At 55.0% G+C, this 23,988-nt stretch overlaps 1 protein-coding gene across 16 annotated transcripts in view; it reads left to right on the forward strand.

Moving 5' to 3' along the window:
- Nucleotides 1-23,988, forward strand: part of MGRN1 (mahogunin ring finger 1) — a 65,368-nt gene that overhangs the window by 25,181 nt on the left and 16,199 nt on the right. For 9 of the 16 annotated variants that reach the window (XM_063654789.1, XM_054453142.2, XM_054453141.2 and 6 more), the window contains exons 3-10: nt 850-938; nt 1,565-1,711; nt 6,136-6,253; nt 13,758-13,824; nt 14,151-14,200; nt 17,616-17,663; nt 21,080-21,148; nt 23,200-23,359. In XM_063654789.1, coding sequence (XP_063510859.1) covers nt 850-938; nt 1,565-1,711; nt 6,136-6,253; nt 13,758-13,824; nt 14,151-14,200; nt 17,616-17,663; nt 21,080-21,148; nt 23,200-23,359 — 748 coding nt within the window. Of the gene's footprint in view, nt 1-849; nt 939-1,564; nt 1,712-6,135; nt 6,254-13,757; nt 13,825-14,147; nt 14,201-17,615; nt 17,664-21,079; nt 21,149-23,196; nt 23,360-23,988 lie in introns of all 16 variants that reach the window. The other 7 variants (XM_063654790.1, XM_063654787.1, XM_063654792.1 and 4 more) reach the window with 3 other exon arrangements.

Genomic DNA, 23,988 nt, shown 5'->3' on the forward strand with positions numbered 1-23,988 from the left:
AAAAAAAAGAATATTTACTTTCCCTGCAACAGTGGGCAAGAGACATGGTCCAAAGGAGAGATGCAGACAGCTGGCTAACATCTTCCCCTCGTTGCCAGAGGAGGGCACATTCGAGTACTGTCATAGTACTTGAGTACTGTGAGCTGTCCGTTGGTTCAGCACACATTTGGCACCTGCTGCATGCCTAGCGCTCTTCCAGGGCCTGCGGTGAAAGCAGACTCTGCCTCTGCTACCTAGTGGGGGTGTAGACAACTGATACGGGACAAATGAGTAGAAGAGAGAAAGGGCAGAAAGCGAGGCTTCACTGGACAGGCTGTGGCTGAACCAAGCCATGATAGGTGGGAAGGAGGCCCCTCCAGGAGAAGCAAGAAGGCAGGGGGCCTGGGAACAGAGGAAGAGGTGAGAGGGTGCAGGCCTTGGGGGACAGGAGGCCGGAGGAGCCAGTAAACTTTGGGGGCCCTGGGGCGGGTTGCTGAGCTGTGCTCATGGAAGCTTTGAGGATGGAAAGGGTGGGGCCCGAGGAAGGGGCTGAGGTTGCTCGGGGCAGTGATGGATGTGGGAAGCCTGGGAGAGCAGGTTGGGGATGGGCAGCCCCAGCGTGCAGGAATCCGGCGTTGAGGCTGCCTGGCCGGATTTGCTCAGGGTGGTTTGGTCCTGACTGTTGCATGTGCTGGCTGCGTGGCCTGCAGCTTCTACCTGTAAATGAGGACAGCGCACCCAGCACAGCCCCTCATACGGGGCGAGAGCCCAGGGATACCCGCTGGGGCTGTGGCCGCTGCACCCTGACCCGTTTTCTGTTGTTGGCCGCTCCAGAGGGAGTCACCTGGGGCCCTGTGGTTTTTCTCCTAGTTTCCCTACGTCACTCCTGCCCCCCATGAACCCGTGAAGACACTGCGGAGCCTGGTGAACATCCGCAAAGACTCCCTGCGGCTGGTGAGGTAACCTTCGCCCTGCTCTTGGGGACCCTGTGGCTCTGTGGGGCGCAGCCTGGGGTGGAGGTTCTGGCTTGATGCTTGAGGAAAAGGGCAGGCGGGAGGGGCCCCAGTTTCTGCGCCCTCCCGTGTGGAATCAGGCTGCCCTGGGCTCAGCGAGGGAAAGGGCATGTGGAACAAGAGCCTTTTAGCCAGGGCTTCTCAGCTGTGCTGCACAGGGACCCTGGGCAGTGTCTGGAGGCAGCCAGGTGGGGTGCCTGGCATCTCAGTTGGGTGGCAGGGATGCTGCAGACTTCCTGCCACGCACAGGACGGCCCCCCCCACTGACAGGAATGACCCAGCACCAGATTTCAGTAGGTTCGGAAACTGCTTAAACCGACTAGAATTGAGGCATCTGGGGCTGTCTCTGACCCAAAAGCATGTACCCCATCTTCTGTGGGTAGGAAGAAGGAGAGGCAAGCCCTGGACCACTGGGCTTTCATGTCCAAATAGGAAACAGCCCCTATGTCTACTGGAGAAGCCGGCTGTGTCCACATAGCCACCTCCACCGCCCCTCAGCCTGGCAGGGGAGGAGGCAGCCTTCGTGGATGTGGCCGCTGACCCGCTGCCTCTCTCTCTGCTGCATGGGGTAGGTACAAAGACGACGCCGACAGCCCCACCGAGGACGGCGACAAGCCCCGGGTGCTCTACAGCCTGGAGTTCACCTTCGACGCCGATGCCCGCGTGGCCATCACCATCTACTGCCAGGCATCGGAGGAGTTCCTGAACGGCAGGGCAGTGTGAGTTCCGCGGGCGGCTGGCACCGGCCTGGCTGGGGGCCCTGGACTCCTTGGGGGGGGGCTTCTGTCTGCCTTACTAACCAGAGGGAGAAAACCAAACCGTGCTCTTTCACCATACTTCCAGGACTTTACCACGATGTGAGGGGCTTCTCTCACCCCAGGGACTCCCCACTTCTCTGCGGGAACCAGCTGGGGTCCTGTGGCTCGTTTCAGTTCCGACGCTGCCTGGAGTTCGCGCAGCCCCTGCACTTTGAGGGCCCAGTCCCACAAGACTGCCCCACTTCAGATGCCGCTCATAAGCCCCCGCTGTCACCTGAACTTCTCACCAACCAGCCATAAATCAGGCTCCCACAGCTCCCTCCTTGGGCTTGATGAGTTGCTAGTGTGGCTCACAGAACCCAGGGAAACACTTGGCTGGTGTTTGTTGGTTGATTGTAAAGGATTCAGATGAAGAGGTTCACAGGGCGAGGTGTGGGGGAAGGGGTGGGGCGCACCACCTTCCTCGTATTCAGCAACCCAGAAGCTGTCCTGAAAACCCCATATTTCAGGGCCTTTTCTGGAGGCTTCATCACATAGGCAGGATTGATGATTAACTGTCTCCAGCCCCTGTCCCCTCCCTGGAGGATGAGGCTGGGCTGAAATTCAGTTCCAGGTGTTTTTTTGTTTTTTGTTTTTTTGAGACGGAGCCTCACACTGCTGCCCAGGCTGGAGTGCAGTGGCGCAATCTCGGCTCACTGCAACCTCCGCCTCCCGGGTTTAAGCAATTCTCCTGCCTCAGCCTCCTGAGTAGCTGGGACTACAGGCACGCGCCACCACGCTTGGCTAATTTTTGTATTTTTAGTAGAGATGGGGGTTTCGCCATGTTGGCCAGGATGGTCTCAATCTCTTGACCCCATGATCTGTCCATCTCAGCCTCCGAAAGTCGTTTTTGTTTGTTTTTGAGACAGAGTTTCGCTATTGTTGCCCAGGCTGGAGTACAATGGTGTGATCTTGGCTCACCGCAACCTCCGCCTCCTGGGTTCAAGTGCTTCTCCTGCCTCAGCCTCCCGAGTAGCTGGGATTACAGGCACGTGCTACTATGCCTGGCTAATTTTGTATTTTTAGTAGAGACGGGGTTTCTCCATGTTGGTCAGGTTGGTCTCCAACTCTCGACCTCAGGTGATCCACCTGCCTCGGCCTTCCAGAGTGCTGAGATTACAGCCGTGAGCCCCCACACCTGGCCCACCTGGCCCAGATTTTTGTTTGTTTTTCCTCAGGAGCTCTTAGACAACACTTCCAAGTCTCTAATCATGGCTTGGTCTTTCTGGCAGCTACCCCCCCTCCAGGAGCCAAGAGTCACCTCACTGGTACATAAGACACTCCTACCACCCGGGAAATTCCAAGGGTTTGGAGTTCTGTGTTGGGAGTAAAGGTCAGGGAACAAATGTCAGAACAAAAGAGGCTCCTAGCACCCCTGTCGCTCTGGAAATGACAAGGGTTTTAGAGGACTCTGTATCGGCAACTGGGGCCGGGATCAAATATTTATTTTTTATTGTGTCATAATTACATATTTGCACTTTCAGAGGTTTTATTTGAGATAAGAGTCCTTCTGGCCCTGAAAGTTTGAAAACTGCAACTTCAGCAGGAGCTGGCAGGACCGCCTCCAGGCTACAAGGGCACATCTGCCCCAAGTGGCTTTAGAGACAGGCAGGAGCATGCCCCCCGCCTTCCTGCACTGGAGCACACCGCTCAGTGGTCAGCTTTGCATCTGGGGATAGGGTGTGGTTGAGAGCCTAGGCTTTGAACGCTGTCCCCGCTGAGTGGCTTGGGGCACGTGACTGCTTGTGCGTCTGTGTCCTCAGCTGGAAATGTGGGTGGGTGGTGTGAGGAGGAGACCATGTGTCCTGTGCACAGCCCCTCGTGTGACAGGTGCTCATGAAAGGAGCCTGAGTGCTCGAGTGGAGGGGCCGGTGGAGACGACTTATGTAGAGGTTCTTAGGGACCTGCCACCAGGTGAGGCCGCCCTTGGGCTCTGGCCCTAGGCTTCCCGGCAGCCAGGGCTCCTCCTGTGGAGCAGCACTTTGGGGAGGAACAGGTCCCTTTTTCTAGACTTTGTTCTTTAAGGCTCTACCTTGCCCCAGCACTTGATTATATTTCTTTAATGACACTAGTAATGCATGCCTGTGTGCTATGACAGGCGTGGAATTCTTGGGTGTAGGAGCGTTTGGAGTGACCAGGGCAGGCCTCTCTGTCCCCTCCTTGCACCCCACTGCTTGGGGTTGAGTGTGTGACACCCATGGGGCCTGGTGTCCTCCTCGGGCCTGGCTGACATGGTGGAGGAGCTGGGTTCTGGGGCCTGGTGCCCTCCTCGGGCCTGGCCGACATGGTGGAGGAGCTGGGCTCTGGGGAGGTGTCCAGGGGCTGCCACAGAGAGGGTGCGGGCCGAGGTCACAGGCCAGTGTGAGTAAGTGGTCTGTCCCCTGTCCCCCAGTGCTCCAGCTGTCAGGGGCTGGGTGACCATCTCGGGTGCAGTTGAAGAGAGGGTCCCGCTGCTACCAGAAAGGCTAGAGAGCTACCAGCCCTGGCTGCTGTCACCCTGTCCTAGACCCCTGGGGGCTAGTGATGAGAGAAATGCCACAGTCCCCCCCCCCCCCAGGACCTGGCACAAGGCCAGCTTCCCCTCCCAGCAGGGATCACAGAGCAGGAACAGCTCCAGTGCCACTGTCCCCCTCTCTCAGGACGTGGTGCAAGGCCAGCTTCCCCTCCCAGCAGGGATCACAGAGAAGGAACAGCTCCAATGCCACTGTCCCCCTCTCTCAGGACGTGGTGCAAGGCCAGCTTCCCCTCCCAGTGGGGATCACAGAGAAGGAGCGGCTCCAGTGCCACTGTCCCCCTCTCTCAGGACCTGGTACGAGGCCTGCTTCCCCTCCCAGCAGGGATCACAGAGCAGGAGCAGCTCCAGGACCTGGAGGCTGTGCCCAGGTACCCGGACACCATCCAGCCTGCCAGTGCTCCATCCATTTGAGCTACAGGGCAAGCCACCCTCCCTGCCTCCTGACAAGGAAACTGAGGCTTAGACAGAGGGGTGTGTCCAGGCCTCGACATCTCACAGGAGAAAGCTGGGGTCCGCCTGAGGGTGGCGTCTTAACTGTGCCTTCTACTGAGGCTGAGCCCGGGCCTCCCCTGTAGTGCCTCCAACCATGCTGGGCTCTGGCGGCCATGGCAGGCCTCTTCTGCCTTTGTGTGTACAGTGGTGGCCCCCCCACGCCCCACCCCACTTCTGGGCTTGGTGTGCCTTTGTCCAGGAGAGCCTGTGGAGCCCTGGCCACAGACAAGCAGGGCGGTGGGGTGGAGGGAGGGGCTGTGGATTGTGAATTGGGTTCCTGCATTGAGTTTTATCAGAAATGAAACTGCTTGAGGCACCTGTCTTAGGGAGGCACTCATGCCTGTGGCTAAGACATGCAGAAGGGTGGTCCTTGAAGCAGTGTTGGGAAAAGTGAGATGTTGGTGACCATCTGCTGGTGTCCGCCAGGGGCCCTGACTGAATCAGTAAAACCACAGCGGGACCTGTGTGGTGGTTCACAGGACAGCCCCTGATGTGTGCGGACGCATGAAAGAGCAGTGTTGATGCCTACCCCGTCTGAACATTGAGGAAGAGAGACCTGTGCTGCATGTGGGCACCATTGTGCCTCCGCCCTCAGGGAGTGATCTGTGGGTCCCTGCTGGGGCAGACAGCAGGCCTCTGGGAGCAGGCGTGAGGGTTGGGGAAGGTGCATTTTGCACTGTGTATAGTTAAGTACTGTCTTCATTTAAAAAGTAAACAAACTCAAGCTGGGTGCAATGACTCACGCCTGTAATCCCAGCACTTTGGGAGGCTGAGGCAGGTGGATCAGTTGAGGTCAGGAGTTCGAGACCAGCCTGGCCAACATGGTGAAACCCCGTCTGTACTAAAAAAATTAGCCTAGCATGGTGGCGCACACCTGTAACCCCAGCTACTCGGGAAGCTGAGGGAGGAGGATCACTTGAACTCGGAAGGCAGAGGTTGCAGTGAGCTGAGATCACAACGCTGCATTCCAGCCCGGGCGACAGAGCGAGACTCTTATCTCAAAAAAAAAAAAAAAAAAGAAGTAAACCAACTTAGCACCGCGTGGAAAGGAAAAGCACAGCTACATTGCGGAGGCAGCAAAAGGATTGGGCAGGTGTGGGCTCTGGGAGAATCGTAGCCAGGCCTCACTTGGGCAGAGCTGCATGGTGAGCAGAGAGGCCGTGGAAGGCCCTGGAAGGGTGAGGGCCACGTGGCCATGTAGGCTGTTTGCTGTTCCCCATGAGAGAGGGTCCCCAAAAGACACGTGTCTGCAGCCCTGCCAGCTGTCAGAGTGGGAGGGATGGGTACAGAGGGCCCTCTTCCTGCCGCAGCCTCACTACTTACTCCTGGCTCCCTGCAGATACAGCCCCAAGAGCCCCTCGCTACAGTCCGAGACCGTCCACTACAAGAGAGGGGTGAGCCAGCAGTTCTCTCTGCCCTCCTTCAAGATCGACTTCTCGGAATGGAAGGATGACGAGGTAATCCTGGCTGGGCTCCTCCTTGCCCTTTGCTCCTCCCGAATTCTCTCCCCTTGGGGGTGGGGCCAGCACAGTGCGGCCTGTGTGTTTGGCTTCCTCCGGGGTTCATAAGTCCCGGGAACGGCCGCCCCAGTCTGTGTGCTCAGGTGGACGTGCGGATGGGCGGGAGCAAGGCCTGGCCACGTGCTGGTAGGGCCAGGGGACCAGAGGCCGACCAGGCAGCTGCACTCGGAGGCTCGGACACTTGGGTTTGGAGAGGTGTGAAGAATGGGGTTCCCTCCGCCAGGCTGCAGCAATGCAGGCAGGGTCTGTCTGTTCACACCAGGTGGTATTCCTTCAAGCTTTTCAACCTTACTTTTGTTTAAAATCTTCGTGCAGACATCCTTTTTTTTTTTTTTTTTTTTTTGAGACGGAGTCTCGCTCTGTCGCGCAGGCTGGAGTGCAGTGGTGCGATCTCGGATCACTACAACCTCTGCCTCCCAGGTTCACGCCATTCTGCCTCAGCCTGCCAAGTAGCTGGGACTACAGGCGCCCGCCACCACACCAGGCTAATTTTTTTGTATTTTTAGTAGAGACGGGGTTTCACCGTGTTCGCCAGGATGGTCTCAATCTCCTGACCTCGTGATCCGCCTGCCTCAGCCTCCCAAAGTGTTGGGATTACAGGCGTGAGCCACCGCGCCCGGCCATTGCTGCAGACCTCTTTTTAACCAGGCCTTTTGTAGGCTGCGGCTTGAGTGGCTGCTTTGCTAGTTTCCTCTCCTAGGCCCCTCTCCAGCTTTCAGTGAAAGCTGTGTCCTCCCTCCTTCCCCCGTTGCCTTGTTTTCCAGCGTCCGTCTGGTCTGCGGCTTGCAAAGACCCTGGTCCGGGGGGTTCCTGTGTAACAGTACAGACCTTGTGTGGCCGGGCACGGTGGCTCACGCCTGTAATCCCAGCACTTTGGGAGGCCAAGGCAGGTGGATCACGAGGTCAGGAGATTGAGACCATCCTGGCGAACACGGTGAAACCCCGTCTCTACTAAAAATACAAAAAAATTAGCCGGGCGTGGTGGCGGGCGCCTGTAGTCCCAGCTCCTCAGGAGGCTGAGGCAGAATGGTGTGAACCCGGGAGGCAGAGGTTGTAGTGATCCGAGATCGCACCACTGCACTGCAGCCTGGGCGACAGAGCGAGACTGTGTCCCAGAAAAAAGAAAAAAAACGATATAGACCTTGTGGGTCCCAGGTCTGGGGCCAGGAGGAGACATTGACCACATGCCCTGCTAGCAGGCCTCGTGAGCTGACTTACGCTGGGGCCAGTCCTGTGGCTCTCTTCCTGACCTGTAGCCAGTCTCTGTAAAAAGCCTCCCTTGTCCTTCCATTAAAAATAAAACAAGCCAGGTGTGGTGGCTCTCGCCTGTAATCACAGCACTTTGGGAGGCTGAGGTGGAAGAATCATTTGAGGCCAGGAGTCTGAGACCAGCCTGAGTAAAACCTTGTCTCTATGAAAAATACAAAAATTAGCTGGGTGTGGTGGTATCTGCCTGTAGTCCCAGCTACTGAGGAGGCTGAGGTGGGAAGATCGCCTGAGCCTGGGAGATCGAAGCTGCAGTGAGCCATGATGGTGCCACCGCACTTCAGCCTGGGTGACAGAGCGAGACCCTGTCTCAAAAGTAAAAGTACCTGGGAGTAGGGGACCACCAGGTTGTCTAAGGAGGGGTGAACTGGTCCAGGTTGGAAACCGAACAGATCAAAATTCCCATGCGGATCAGTAGTGGGATTGTACCTTGGCATAGCTACTGCACTCCAGCCTGAGCAACATGGTGAGACTCCATTTCTTAGGAAGGTAAAAAAAAAAAAAAAAAAAAGTAAAAGTAAAATAAACGTCTCCCCAGACTCCCTCGGGTGGGTGGAGTCTCTGTCCTCTCCCGGCATCACTGGCATGGACTCCGCACCCTGCTCTCATGTGTGACTGTGGGTGCTATGCGGCGTGTGTGCTGAGTTCTGGGGAGTGGGAGTTTGGGGGGTGTCTGTGCTCCCTGTTTTTTTCTTGTTCCCTGGGGTCCCTCCCCAGCCCCTCTGGGGAGCCCCAGTCTCCATGCCCTGTGAACCATGGGTTTGCAGGTGAGGTGGCTGGGGGAGGGGAGGGGAGTGGTCATTGTGGCCAGCTTCCTGAGGGGTACGGTGTTCAGGGCCCAGAGAGAGTTGGAATCACGATGCCCCTAGTTGTCCTTACCTCTGTCCCGGACTTGGCACTGGACCCGCCAGGGGGCCTTTGGTAAGGGTTTGCTGAGGAAGCTGAAGGAGCGCCCGTGTGCAGCATAGCCCTGGCTCGTCCGTGGATGGCCACGCTGAGTCGGCACACGTTGGGGGCAGCTGCTCCTGCGGGGCCTTCAAGGTGCTATCCTTGTCAGGACTTTTGTGGATGCAAGTGACAGAAAAACACTCGGTCTGGTTTAAGAAAAGAAGACCAGAGACGTACTGGTGTAGATTCAGAGAAGGCTGGGTGGCCTGAGGTTTCTTCCAGGGCCTGTGTCATCAGGGTGGGGATCTCTGTGGCTTAGCTTCCCATCTCTCTCCGCTGGCCCTGCTCTCAGCGAGTGACCTGCAGGCCAGCGCGTGGCCATCCGGCTGGGTCCGGAGGTGCTTGGAGGCTGTGTGGCTTCTCTTTGTGGCCCCACTTGGGGCGGGGGCCTCCCGTCCTGCAGCCAGGCCGCAGAGACCTCTAGTAGGAGGGAGACGCTTCCCTGAAGAGAACCTGAGGGGCTCAGATGCTGGGCCAGGCATGGCTTAGCATCAAGAGCGCAGCTGCAAGGACAGGCCACAGGGGTGCCCAGCGTGGCTGCACTGCCCTTGCCCAGGAGCAGAGAGGACATGTGTGGAGGGGCTGGGGGCCCACTTTGGTTCTGCCGCTTTCTCTGTCTAGAGCGTTAGGCCAGTCGTGCAGCTCTGTGAGCCTGGGTTTGCCCCTCTGTAGACTGGGGCTGGAAGCAGTCCCTCACAGGGTGGCCACGAGGGGTCCGTGATCAGCATGCAAAGGGCTTTACCCAGGGCCGCCCACTGTAAACCCGTCTACCAGCCGGGGAGTGGGAGAGAAGGCTATAGCCACCATCATGCCCGCCTCCCCAGACCGTTGGTTTTTATTCCACACCACTAAAGCACTGTCAGCACTGAGTTTCTGCAGTGTGATGAGAAAAAATCACAGCTCACTCAGAGGCTCCTCAGAGCACAAAGCGGCCCATGCCGGTGCTGAGGTGCTGGCTGCGTGGATGCATTCCAGGCCTGGGCAGAAGCCCAGGGGTGGGCAGGGGCGCGGGGGTGGATGCGCTCCACAGAGCTCTGCCTCCCCCATCTGGCTCCATCACCTAAAGGAGTGGCTGCCGGTGCGTGAACTCCCCATTTCCGGGCTTAATGACAGCCCTTGTGGCAGCAGTGTGGGAGCGTTGCCAGGCAACCCTGGGACGATGGCTCCTATGCAGACTCAGTGGAGTGGGCAGGAAACAGGCTCACGAGGGGCCTACAGTCCCAGCATGATCAGCCCCTGACAGGCCCCCCAGACCAGGGAAGGGAGTGTCCCTCCCTCTGGCAAGCCCAGGTGTCTGTGGTATCCCTCAGACGGCTGGGAGCTGGAGGCCTGGCTGGGTCTCAGTGGGTGTGAACATGTGCCCCACCTCCCTGAAGCTTTTTTTTTTTCCCCCCCTTTTTTTGAGACAAGGGCTTACTCTGTCTCCCAGGCTGGAGTGTAGTGGCACAATCACAGCTTGCTGCAGCCTCGAACTCCTGGGTTAAGCGATCCTCTCACCTCAACTTTCACAGTAGCTGGGACTACAGGTGCCACAACTACTGGCTGATTTTTTTTTTTTTTTTTTTGTAGCGACAGAGTTTCCCTATGTTGCCTAGGCTGGGACTACAGGTCCCAGTGGCTGGGACTACAGGTGCCACAACTACTGGCTGATTTTTTTTTTTTTTTTTTGTAGCGACAGAGTTTCACTATGTTGCCTAGGCTGGTCTCAAACTCCCGGGCTCCAGCAATCCTCGTACCTCGGCCTCCCAGAGTGTTGGGATTATAGACATGAGCCACCACGTCAGGCCCACCAGTCTGCAGCTTTCTGATGTGGGTGGACGTTTTCACAAAGCTCTGGCCCAGGATTGGCCTCCTTGGCCACCTTTTGCACCCTTTTCTCCTTCTGTACTCTCCAGCCCTCTCCCGGAGGAGGCTGGGTGGGCTCCCGTTGCCTGGACACACAGGGCTTCAGGGTGCTGGTGTTGACTGTGTGCTCTGCCAGCCATAGCAGTTGGAGCTTTGTGTTAGGCATGGCTTCCGTTCCATTTTGCCAAATGGGGAAACTGAGGTTCAGGTGGGGTTCTGTTTGTAGTGAATGGATGAGGAGCTAGACTCGACGCCAGCAGCCCTGACTCTGGCCCTGGGTCAGTGCCCTGCCAGCTCCTGGCTCCACCCTTCCTCACTAACAGAGACCACGGCACGTCTCAGCCTTCACAGCATAGCCCCCAGCGTCAGTGTCTCTGTCTACCTCTGTCCATGTGTGCGTTGGTGTCCATCCCATGGGACTTGTGCCTGGAACCCCTGACCCTTCCTCTTGAGATGTGGGGCCTAGGCCCATGTGGCCTTGGTCTCCAGGCTTGTGGTTTGTTCAGCTGATGGCTGCCTGCCCAGGGCTTCTTGTGTGGATGGGTTATGTGTGCCATTCATTCTGATCAGAATGGAACTCTTAGCTCCAGATGGGAGGAAGCTGCGGTAGCCGTGTGCCAGGTGCCTGTGGGTATGGAGTCCCTGCTGGGCGGGGACATGCCTGGGAGCGCCTGGGTGCTGCCAGCCTTTGCCCTGTGTCCATGTCCACGTAGCCTCCCTGGTTCGCAGTCGGGCACTTTCTTGACACTGATATTTTTCCCCGTCCCCTTTTTCTGACTGCTCTCTGTGGTCCGCTGTAACTCCTTTCTTTTCGTCTGTATTTTTGGTAGGAAATGCGCTGTGTTGACAAATCTTAGGAAGAAACATTTCCCTCTATTCCTTAAATAATAGTAATATTTGGCTGGACGCAATGGCTGACACCTGTAATCCCAGCATTTTCAGAGGCTGAGTCAGGCGGATCACTGGTGGTCAGGAGTTCGAGACCAGCTTGGCCAACATGGTGAAACCCCGTCTCTACTAAAAATACAAAAATTTAGCTGGGCGTGGTGGCGGACGCCTATAATCCCAGTTACTCGGGAGGCTGAGGCAGAATTGCTTGAACCCAGGAGGTGGAGGTTGCAGTGAGCCGACATCCTGCCACTGCACTCCAGCCTGGGTAACAGAGCAAGACTGCGTCTCAAAAAAAAAAAAAAAAGAAAAAAAAGATCATAATAGTAATACTCACAACAACCATAGCAGCCATCACAGGCGGTGTCTCTGTGCTGGGTCTGTCGAGAGGACTTCATTTGCACTTTATCCTTGAAACCCATGCAGTAGCACGGTAATGACCCCATTTTACAGGGAAAGAAGCCGAGGCTCAGAGGGAGGAGGGCCTGAGATGAAAGCCACCCTGGCCACTGGGGTGGGGTTGTGGGCCCCTGCCCTGCTTCCACTGCCCACTTCACGGAGGGACAGCAGGGAAGAGGAGACATCCTGTGTGTCTGTTGGTTCTGAGCATTGCCGTTCGGGGCGGGTGCTTGGCTGCGGGCTCAGGGTTCCCATGTGCTGGGCCAGGAGCGGTCCCACCTGGACATCTGTAGGGGTGGTTGCTGCAGACATGGAGGGGCTTGTCCCTTCCTCATGGGTCTTAGTCAGTGAGGCCTGTGGTCGGGCTCGGGAGGCAGGAGGCTCTCCCCTGACCCAACTGCCCTTGCCTGGGCTGGGCCTGCCAGGCCTTTCCTCTTTGATGTTTCATCCATATTTTGTTTTTGTTTTTGAGACAGAGTCTCACTCTGTCGCCCAGGCTGGAGTGCAGTGGTGTGATCTCGGCTCACAGCAACCTCTGCCTCCCGATTTCAAGTGATTCTCCTACCTCAGCCTCCTGAGTAGCTGGGATTACAGGCATGCATCACCATGCCTGGCTGAGTTTTGTATTTGTAGTAGAGACGGGGTTTCACCATATTGGTCAGGCTGGTCTCAAACTCCTGACCTCAGGCGATCCGCCACCTGGGCCTCCCAAAGTGCTGGGATTACAGGTGTGAGCCACGGCACCCGGCCTTGTTTTTTTTTTTTTTTTTTTTTTTTTTAAAACACCTTTATTGTGTTATAATTACCATCTCCTGCATCTCACTCGTGTTAAGCGAATGATTCACTGGCTTTTAGAATGCTCACAGTGGCACAGCCAGCATCTGTTCTTTCAGTCAATCTTTATTGAGAAATAAATGATTATTTTTCTTCCCAGAATAAACAGATGCATGTGTCCATTGCCGTTCTGTGCCACACACCGAGGATGTCATGGTGACTGGAGAGGCAGGGTCCCTGCCCTCTATGGAGGGAGTCAGGGAGCCCGATGGTGGCCGGTGGCTTTCCTGGTTGCCAGGGTATGAGCGATAGAAGCCCAGGGGCCAAGTGCTTCCTGAGGCCCAGAGAAGGACGTGGCCTGCAGAGAGCAGGGCGAGACCCGCAGAGCAGTGCTGGGGAGCAGGGGTCCGAGAGGATGGTACTGTGCTGGGCTGACTGCTGGGGCCCTGGGGGCCGTGGGGAAGAGGGTGGCCTTCAGCCTGTGCACAGCAGGGGGTGGGATGAACGCAAGAGGAAGCTTCTCTTTGGACTCAAGCCAGCCTCATGGTCTCCCTTGCTTGCCTTTTGTGTTTGCTGGGGCCAAGTCAGGTGCCTTCTTCAGAAAGTTACAGGGAGTTGCCCAGTGACCAGCACATCCCCTCGGAGGCACGCACCCAGGAGAACCGAAAACGCGGTTCAGGCAGACACGCACTGGCGTCCAGTGCAGCGCTGCTCACCGTAGCCAGGACACAGGCCCAGCCTGGTGTCCGTCACAAAGGAACGCGAGCACACTGTGTGGATATCCACACAGTGCCTGTTATTTGGCCAGAAAAAGGAAAGCAGCACCGATGCATGCTGCACCGTGGGTGAACTTTGGAAACATACCTAGACACAGAAGGTCACCTGTTGTGCAGTTCCATGTAAATGACAGGTCCGAAAATGGCAAATCCCTGGAGACAGGAAGCACATGGTGGCTGCCGGGGGCTGGAGGAGGGGATAGGGAGTGTGTGGGTGCTGATGGCTAAGCGTGGGGTTTCCATTTGGGGTGATGAAAAGTTCTGGAAATGGATGGTGGCGGTTGCATGACATTATAGATGTACTTTACTCAATGCTGTTGAAACGTAGTTAAAATGGCAGATTTTATGTTGTATCTGTTGTAACACACAAATAAAAAAGGTGCCAAGCCTGGCATCCGCCTTCCCTGCCATCTCGAGGCGCGTCCTCTGACCTCTGCTGCTGCCTCCTGCTCCTGCCTGCTCTCTCCAGCTCATCTGTTGACCGACTCCCAGCTTCCAGGCTTGGCTGTGTGGGTCCTGACCATTCTTGCCAACTCTCTCCTCAGCTGAACTTTGACCTGGACCGGGGCGTGTTTCCAGTGGTCATCCAGGCTGTGGTGGACGAAGGAGATGGTGAGTGCGTCCTCTTCCGTCCTCCTGGGTGTGCAGGCCGTGCAGGGAGGAAGCACGTCCTGAGGGAGGAGTGCTTGCAGCAGTGATGAAGCAGGCCAGGCATAGGGCCTTGGGCTTCCCACAGGGCAGGATGTGGGCAGCTTGGAGTCCCGGGTGGGTGAGGAGGTGGAAAGTGCAGGAGGGCAGGTCCCAGAACAGGCTCTGGACTCTATGGACTCTGTGCAGGCTGAGCCCTCGGTGCTGCAGGCCTGCCGGGGTCGGGGAGGTGAGATGCCTGGGTGGGGCAGGCCCCGACTCTGACTACTGTGCGCCTCTCTCCCCAGCAGTGGTGGAAGTGACCGGCCATGCCCACGTGCTCTTGGCCGCCTTTGAAAAGGTAAGTGCCATCTGGCCATCACTTTCCTGGGGACCTGGGAGCAGGGCAGGGGGTGGCCTTTTGAGACGAGAAGCCTGAGCAGGGGATGGGGCTTGGTGGGGTGGCTGTGTGTCAAGGGCCCGGGGCAGGTTGGGGCGTGTCTGTGGCTTCCTGCTTTCCAGCATTCTGGTCCCAAGGCCGAGCGCCGCTGTCAGGAGGCTTAGCATTTGCTTTTTTTTTTTTTTTCTTTTCTGAGACAGGGGCTCACTCTGTCACCCAGGCTGGAGTTCAGTGGTGTGATCTCGGCTCACTGCAACCTCTGCCTCCTGGGTTCAAGCGATTCTCCCACCTCAACCTCCCGAGTACCTGGGAGTACAGGTGTGCACGACCACGCCTGGCTAATTTTTGTATGTTTAGTAGAAACAGGGTTTTACCATGTTGGCCAGACTGGTCTTTAACTCCTGACCTCAAGTGATCCACCTGCTACAGCCTGCCAGAGTGTTGGGATTACAGGCGTGAGCCACGTGCCCAGCCTTTTTTTTTTTTCTGAGGCGGAGTCTCACCCTGTCATCCAGGCTGGAGTGCAGTGGTGGGATCTGTGCTCACTGCAACCTCTGCCTCCCAGGTTCAAGCGATTCTCCTGCCTCAGCCTCCAAGTACCTGGGATTACAGGCCCATGCCACCATGCCCGCCCAATTTTTTTTTTTTTTTTTTGAGACAGAGTCTCGCTCTTTTGCCCAGGCTGGAGTGCAGTGGCATGATCTCGGCTCACTGCAACCTCTGCCTCCCAGGTTCATGCCATTCTCCTGCCTCAGTCTCCCAAGCAGCTGGGACTACAGGTGCCCACTATCACGCCCAGCTAATTTTTTGTATTTTCAGTAGAGACAGGGTTTCACTGTGCTAGCCAGGATGGTCTCGATCTCCTGACCTTGTGATCCACCCGCCTTGGCCTTCCAAAGTGCTGAGATTACAGGTGTGAGCCACTGCTCCTGGCCTTTTTTTTTTTTCCTTTTTTGAGACGATGGAGTCTCGCTCTTCTTACCCAGGCTTGGAGTACAATGGCACAATCTCGGCTCACTGCAACTTCCACCTCTTGGGTTGAAGAGATTCTCCTGCCTCAGCCTCCCGAGTAGTTGGAATTACAGGTGTCTACTACCACACCTGGCTAATTTTTTGTGTTTTTAGTAGAGATGGCGTTTCACCACATTGACCAGGGTGGTGTTGAACTCCTGAGCTCTGGTGATCCACCCGCCTCGCCCTCCCAGAGTGCTTGGATTACAGGTGTGAACCACCGCACCTGGCCATCTCTTTTTTTTAAACAGGGTCTCGTTCTGTTGCCCAGGCTAGAGGGCTGTGGTGTGATCTCAGCTCGCTGCAGCCTTGACCTCCTGGGCTTAAGAGATCCACCCACTTCAGCCTCCTGAGTAGCTGGGACTATGGGCATGCACCACCACGTCTGGCTAATTTAAAAAAATTTTTTTGTAGCGAAGAGGTCTCGCTATGTTGCCCAGGCTGGTCTCAAACTCCTGGCCTCAAGTGATCCTCCCACCTTGGCCTTCCAAAGTGCTGGGATTATAAGCGTGAGCCACCGTACCTGGCCAAGAGGCTTTTCAAAGGGTACTTGGAGTGTGTTGAGGGCGAATGTTCTAGACTGAGGCCAGCCCTGTAGAATTCTGTAGAGCCTGCTGACACAGGGGCTGGGGCTCCCACAAGGAGGGCTCCCTGTGGTAGACTGACTTCGCCCTGGGGTGTGCAGAGATCAGCAATGTTGTTACCTCCTCGGGCTGTAGCTTTTTCCCACCAGGCTCAATGTCCTTGGGTGTCACCTGGCACACGTCACAGACGCCCAGTCCTGCTGCTCTTTCCCCCACCTGGCTGCGGCACCCGGACCCTGTGGGCTGCGCAGGCCCTGCTCCCTGCAGGAGGCTTTTCCTGACGCCACTCAGGACAAACATCTGTTGTTCCCACTTGATGTTCACGAGGGTAGCACTGTCCTCTTGGGTGTCGTGGCATCCCCAGAGCTGAGTTTGATGCCTGGCACGGAGTAGACACTCGGAACACTGGCAGGATGGATGAGGGGCTGCTGCCCACCTGGCATGGGTTTCTGCTGAGAACTTGGCGGAGGTGGTGGGACGCACCCTTGTTTGATATTGTCTTCGTGCCTTGGTGGACCCGCCCCCAGTGTGCACTGACATTCATCAGCACCCTGCCGTTGCAGGTCTGCGTGGCACCATGCTGCGGCCCAGGAGTCGGGGGCGGAAAGGATCCCGTGAGACAAGGCCCGGCCTGCCTGCTGCGGGCTTCACGCTGCCTCTGGGTCCTGCCTAGCCCAGGCTCTCCACTCACCTCCAGCCCCATGTGCGGCCGCAGCCCCTGAGAGCTCTAAGTGCAGAGTCCAGCTCTTCCCTGTGATCTGGGTCTTTCTAGAGCACCCCAGGGTCGGGGGTTCTGTGAGCTGGGTAGAGGACCCTGTCGTCTGTGTGTTCTGTGGCGAGGCTGGGTCTGTTCTCTCCCGGGTCCAGGACCACAGACTGTGGTGACGCAAGGGCTCTGGGCAGAGGGTAGCCTTCTGCCTTTTTAGTACTGGACTCCCCAGCTGCTCTCCCCAGCCCGGCCTCGTCAGAAGCCACGGTGACTATTGACACATCTGCGCCCTCTGGCAGAGGCAGATGGGCCATCTCTGGCAAAATGGTCTATTCTGTGCTTGAAGTACAAAACCCAGTGGGAAACTGCTTTATTTTTGGAGTCCAACATTGTGGAAATTTCTGTTAGAACTCGCCAGCCTCACTGGAAAATTCTGAGTGCTGATGGTGGTTGACTGAGAAGGGATAATGAGTGTTGTTGCCAGGTCTCGGATCTCAAGCCGTAATTAACCTTGTTGAACTCTGAGCGGCGGTGTGTTTCCCTGGATACCGTCGGGTGTGCTTGTTCTATTTCGTTCCTGCGTTTTTAGAGCTCTGCGGTTCCCTGTGTGTGCACCACTGTGCATGCTCCCGCTCTGTCTTTCTAACTCAGCCGGGCCCTGGGAGAGCAGGAACCTGTTTTGTCTGTCTTGATTTTTGCTGCCAGGTGCTACTTCTCGGTGTGCAGGAGGCCCTTGTCCATCATCTGAACTTGGCTGATCGGCCTTCAGCTTGAGTGTGCTTGAGACCAACCAAGGAGAGTTGGGTTCTGTGGGTCAGCAGAGGGTCCCGGGGCTGTATGTTTAGGAGGCCTCAGATAGTTTCACAGCCAGGCCTGGGGGCCATGTTTTGAGAAATCTTGGCTCTTTAGTTTTCAAGTGGCCCCATCCTTTTTTTTTTTTTTTTTTTTCTTTTCTTTTTCCAGCTGTGGGCATGGATTGGCTGGGGCAGGGTGGCCAACCCAGGCGGCCACGCAGGGGTGCTCAGAGGCGCCACTTTGACCGCCTTAACCTCTTTGTCTTTCTCCCCTGCAGCACATGGACGGCAGCTTCTCTGTGAAGCCTTTAAAGCAGAAGCAAATTGTAAGTCATCAGAGGAAATACGACCTGTTTGAATTAAAACACACACATATAATCACTCACATGCACTCATACACAGACATATACTCACACTCATACACACGCACATATATAATCACTCACGCACACTCATACACACGCACATATACTCACACTCATACACACGCACATACTCACACTCATACGCACATATACTCACACTTGTACACACGCACATATACTCACACTCATACATAGACACATGCACTTGCACATATAGACACTCATACATACCATCACACACTCACATTCACATAGACACACACACACAGACACACGCATAAACACACTCATACACATAAACACTCATACAGTTGCAGACTCATACACATACACACATACACTCACAATCATAGACACATTCAGATGCACACATGGTCACACACAGACACACTCACAGTCACACACATACATAGACACACACTCATACACATACACTCACACTCAGACACGTATACATAGACACATACTCATACACACACACATTCACACACATACATAGACATTGATACACACACACACGTATACATAGACACACACACACAGACACACGCATAAACACACTCATACACATAAACACTCATACACTTGCAGACTCATACATAGACACATACACACATACACTCACAATCATAGACACATTCAGATGCACACATGGTCACACACAGACACACTCACACTCAGTCACACACATACATAGACACACACTCATACACATACACTCACACTCAGACACGTATACATAGACACATACTCATACACACACACATTCACACACATACATAGACATTGATACACACACACACACGTATACATAGACACACACTCATACACATACCCACACATATACTCACACACACTCGCATGTATACTCATACACGTATACATACATTCACTCACACACATACATACACACTGACAGTCACTTGCACACATACATAGACGCACTCATACAATCACGCACATATACAAAGACACACGCATACACTCACATAGACACACACTCATACACATGTACAGACACACATGTACTCACACACACTCATATATAAATAGACACTCATGCACACTCTTCAGTAGTCTTCATGCACTGGTCTTCCTAGGCCACCCTTGCTGCTGCCTTTGAAATAACTGTGCAGGGGCTGGGCGCAGTGGCTAATGCCTGTAATCCCAGCACTTCGGGAGGCCGAGGTGGGCAGATCACCTGAGCCCAGGAGTTTGATATCAGCTTGGCCAACATGGTGAGACCCCATCTCTACTAAAAATAAAAAAATTAACTGGGTACAATAACACATGCCTGTAATCTCAGCTACTCAGGAGGATGAGGTAGGAGAATCGCTTGAACCCAGGAGGTGGAGGTTGCAGTGAGCTGAGATCATGCCACTGCACTCCAGCCTGGGTGACAGAGTAAGACTCTGTCAAAAAAAAAAAAAAAAAAAGCTGTGCAAGAGCCTGTTGACTTCCCTGTAGAGCTCTAAGCTCTGGGACGATGGGTCCCTGTCTTGGGTGTGCATATGTGTTTTGCGTGCCCGCCGTGTACAGGGACTCTTGCAGGCCCTGAGTTCTGTCCAGTTTGAGCCATTGTGTCTGGAACATAGTGTTAAGTAAATATTTGCTGAATGAATGGGTGGATGGAAAAGGAAGGAACGAGACCAGAAACAAAGTCTGCAGCTCCTTCTCCTCTTCCTTATAAATTGTCCAATATGTCAGTAGTGGACAGAGACTTAGCTTGACTTCATCAATACTTGAAGGATTAAATAGCCTAGAATCAACGGAGCTATAGAGCAGTACATCTGTTCTCTGGGGTCAGCAATCCTGGGATGCTGCACTGGGAAGTGTTATTCCTGGTGGCCTCACATGTAGGCACCGAGAATTTAGCGGATGGGGTGCCCTAAACAGCGGTATTAGATCTTGCTAATGAGATGTCCTAGGCTGCGGCTAACAGTTACTCCGTGTGCACTGTTGGGGCGCATAAGACCTGTTTCAAGCCACCACTTGGGAATGATTTTTGTTAGTTTTTAATTTTTTTTATATTTAATTTAATTTAAATTTAAATTTTATTTTATTGAGACAAGACAGAGTCTCGCTCTGTCACCCAGGCTGGAATGCAGTGACGCGATCTCAGGTCACTTCAACCTCCGTCTCCCAAGTTCACGTGATTTCTTGTGCCTCAGCCTCTCGAGTAGCTGGGACTACAGATGTGCGCCACCACAGTTGGTTAATTTGTTTTGTTTTGTTTTGTATTTTTGAGATGGAGTCTCACTCTGTCACCCAGGCTGGAGTGCAGTGGCATGATCCCAGCTTACTGTAGCCTCCACCTCCTGGGTTCAAGCGATTCTTCTGCCTCAGCATCCACAGTAGCTGGGACTACAGGCACGCGCCACCATACCTGGCTAATTTTTGTGTTTTTTGTAGAGATGAGGTTTTGCCATGTTGACCAAGCTGGTCTCAAACTCCTGGCCTCAAGTGATCCACCAGCCTCGGCCTCCTACTAAAGTGCTGGGATTATAGGTGTAAGCCACTGCACCCGGCCATCTGTTAGCTTTTTAGAAGAGAGGTGGTCCAGGCGCAGTGGTTCATGCCTATGATCCCAGCACTATGGGAGGTGGAGGCAGGAGGATTGCTTGAGCTTGGGGATTCGAGACCAGCCTGGGCAATGTAGCAAGACCCTGTCTCTATTTAAAATGTAAATCACAATAAACAAAAGAGAGATGGAGCAAACTCTAGCAGGTCCAGGTCCCTGCAGGTACCAGGGGAACAGGAGACCCCGGTGATGGGCAGGGCCTTGTGTTGAGATAGCTGACCAGCAGGCCCCGGGCTCCCTGGAGTGGTGCTCCTGGCCCATGGTCTCTGGGAAACCCAGCAGCACAAACCGCTTTGTAATGTGGTCAGCGCGAGGCTTTTGGGTTGCGAGTGGGTGGCAGGACAGAATCAGCTTGGAGACATTGCTTTGGTGTCTTTGAAACCAGAGAGGCTTCACATCTTGTGGAAGGAGGGTCTGGAAAGCAGTGAGCACTTAGGCTGCTGTCTGTTGCCTTCAGGCGTCGGCTCCTGCTGACCTCGTGGGGCTGGTGATGGTGGAGCCAAGTGGTGTTGGGGGTGGTGAGGTGGTCAGGGGGTGGTGGTTGGGCCTGTGGGTTGGCTCCAGGCCCCCAGTGGTGGGGAGAGCCACCGGTTCCAGCCCTGTTACAGGTGCTGCTGGTTGGGTAGGGGCAAAGCAGCAGGTTTTCCCTGCCCCTGTCCTGGCCCCCAGGGGTTGAGCTGGATGGACCCCTGGGATGGAAGCCTGGCACCTTGGAGGCAGGGCTAGGCCAGGTGGGTATGGAGAGCCCTCACATGACAGTTGGCGAGGGCCCAGTGAGCCCCTCTCTGCTCTCCAGGTGGACCGGGTCAGCTACCTCCTGCAGGAGATCTACGGCATCGAGAACAAGAACAACCAGGAGACCAAGGTGTGTACCTGGGTGAGGTTTCCCTCTGCCATTACAGAAGCCCACACCGGGAGCAGCCGGGGACAGCAACGCGTGCCGGTTCCCTTCCATGCCTTCCCCTGGAGTCCTAGACTGCTAGACGCCATCATTTTTCCTTAATTTTTTTTTTTTAAAGCTAACAGTTTAGGGAGCATTTTGTCCTTTCCCCAGCAAATTCACTGGCTTGTTATGTAAATTGCCATCCAGGTTCCCCAGGGCAGCCCAGGAATGGGGGCCAGTGTCTCACCCTCCAGGCTTAGCTGTGTGGCACCCTGCTGCCCGGCTCCTGCCCGCCTCCCCACAGGACAGCACGTCCCTGCAGCTCCTGGGGGAGGGATGCTCATTCTAGATGTCCATAGAATCAGCCCTGGTGCCTGACAAATAAGCCGTGGTGTACCCCAGCCGGGGAATGTAGCAGGAGATGAAATTAGTTTTTTCGTTTTTGTTTTTGTTTTTTGAGTCAGTCTCACTCTGCCGCCCAGGCTGTAATGCAGCAAGGAGATCTCGGCTCACTGTGGCCTCTGCCTCCCGGGTTCAAGCGATTCTCCTGCCTCAGCCTCCCGAGTAGCTGGGACCACAGGTGCGCACCACCACACCCGGCTAATTTTTTGTATTTTAGTAGAGATGGGATTTCACCATGTTGGCCAGGATGGTCTTGATCTCCTGACCTTGTGATCCACCCTTGGCCTCCCAAAGTGCTGAGATTACAGGTGTGAACCACCGCGCCTGGCCTAATTTTTAATTTTTGTATTTTTAGTAGAGATGGGGTTTCACTATGTTGGCCAGGCTGGTCTCGAACTTCTGATCTCAAGTGATCTGCCCACCCCAGCCTCTCAAAGTGCTGGGATTTCAGGCCTGAGCCACCACGCCTGGTCGATGAACTTGTTTAAAGGCACACTGACATGAGTGAAACTCCTGCCTCTTAAGATCTCTTGGAAAGTCTCACAGGCCCGCTTCATTATGGCATCTGGGCCCAGGACAACTGGAGCAGCTCCACGTGGCGGGAGCCGAGCACCTGACCGGGCCTCGCCTCAGCCCAGGGCAGTCGGTGCATTCACGTTTCATACCAGGGGCGGCCCACTTGGAGAAAAGGGCCAGAGAGGGAATGTTTTCAGCCGCCCGGGCATATGGTCTCTGTTGCACTGACTCCACGCTGCCATTACAACAGGAGCAGTGGGGACAGTATGAAAATGAGTGGGTGTGGCGGTGTTCCAGTAAGATTTTATTTATAGAAAGAGGCCGCAGGCTTAGTTTGTGGACACCTGTTTTAGATTTTTGGCTTTCTCTTGGTCCAGTTGCCAATGTGGTTTCTGGTAGCTGCTGCCATTAATGAAAATATTTCTAACATATTAACTTGTTTTTTGTTTTTTGTTTGTTTGTTTCTTTGTTTGTTTTGAGACGGAGTCTCGCTCTGTCACCCAGGCTGGAGTGCAGTGGCAGCGATCTTGGCTCACTCCAAGCTCCACCTCCTGGGTTCACGCTATTCTCCTGCCTCAGCCTCCTGAGTAGCTGGAACTACAAGCGCGTGCCACCATGCCTGGCTAATTTTTTGTATTTTTAGTGGAGACAGGGTTTCACTATGTTAGCCAGGATGGTCTCGATCTCCTGACCTCGTGATCTGCCCGCCTCAGCCTCCCAAAGTGCTGGGATTACAGGCGTGAGCCACCGTGCCTGACCATTAACTTGGTTTTTTTAAACCAAAGATACGGGTACCCTGACCCTCAGGAAGATGTGTTTCTTAGGTACATCTCTTCCACATTTTTTCTTTGGGTCTGAAGAACAGAAAGAGACCATGTTCTCATGATTTGGGTGGGTGAGGGGCACAGACCATCCCCCTGCCAGGTGCTGAGTTTGCACTGGATTTGAGCCTGGTGATTCTGCTCTGGGGCAACCTCCCCCTCCCCTCGGGACTTCTCTTTGTCATGACAGCCCCCAGGGCAGGGTGGAGTGGGGTGGGACAGCTGGGGACAGGAAGCAGGAGCCCTCCTCTGGCCTTTCGGAGGCTGCTGACCCACAAGCCCTTGTCCCAGCAGCCCTCGGATGACGAGAACAGCGACAACAGCAATGAGTGTGTGGTGTGCCTGTCCGACCTGCGGGACACGCTGATCCTGCCCTGCCGCCACCTGTGCCTCTGTACCTCCTGCGCTGACACGCTGCGCTACCAGGCCAACAACTGCCCCATCTGCCGGCTGCGTGAGTTCCCCGGCCGGCTGTTCTGTGGAAGGTTCTGGAAATTAGGGACTGGCCACACCACGGTGGTCCTGGGCTAGGGGGCCACAGGTCCCTTGATGGCTAAGAAAGAAGAGTCGTCATTCTTCCAGTCTGTGCTGAACGTGGGCGTGTTGGCTGTCGGAGTCAATCACCATGAGAGCTGGCAGGGACGCTAGCACAGGGCATTCAGATCTTCACGTCTGCCTCCAGCCAGACAAGGCTTGCAGAACAAAGGGCTACAGAGGCACTCCAGGGCAGATGAACTGAACAAAAATTGATCAGTGAATGAAATCTTTATTCTTATTTTATTTTTATTATTTTTTGTTTGAGACAGTTTCACGCTGTCGCCCAGGCTGGAGTTCAGTAGCGAGTTCTTGGCTTACTATAACCTCTGCCTCCTGAGTTCAAGCAATTCTCCTGTGTCAGCCTCCCTAGTAGCTGGGATTGCAGGCAACCGCCACCACGGCCAGCTAATATTTTACTTTTAGTAGAGATGGGGTTTTGCCATGTTGGCCAGGCTGGTCTTGAACTCCTGGCCTCAAGTAATCTGCCTGCCTCAGCCTCTCAAAGTGCTGGTGTTACAGGCGTGAGCCACCACGCCTGGCTATTTT

Source organism: Pongo pygmaeus, chromosome 18 (assembly GCF_028885625.2).
Source record: "Pongo pygmaeus isolate AG05252 chromosome 18, NHGRI_mPonPyg2-v2.0_pri, whole genome shotgun sequence".
Taxonomy (NCBI): Eukaryota; Metazoa; Chordata; class Mammalia; order Primates; family Hominidae; genus Pongo; species Pongo pygmaeus.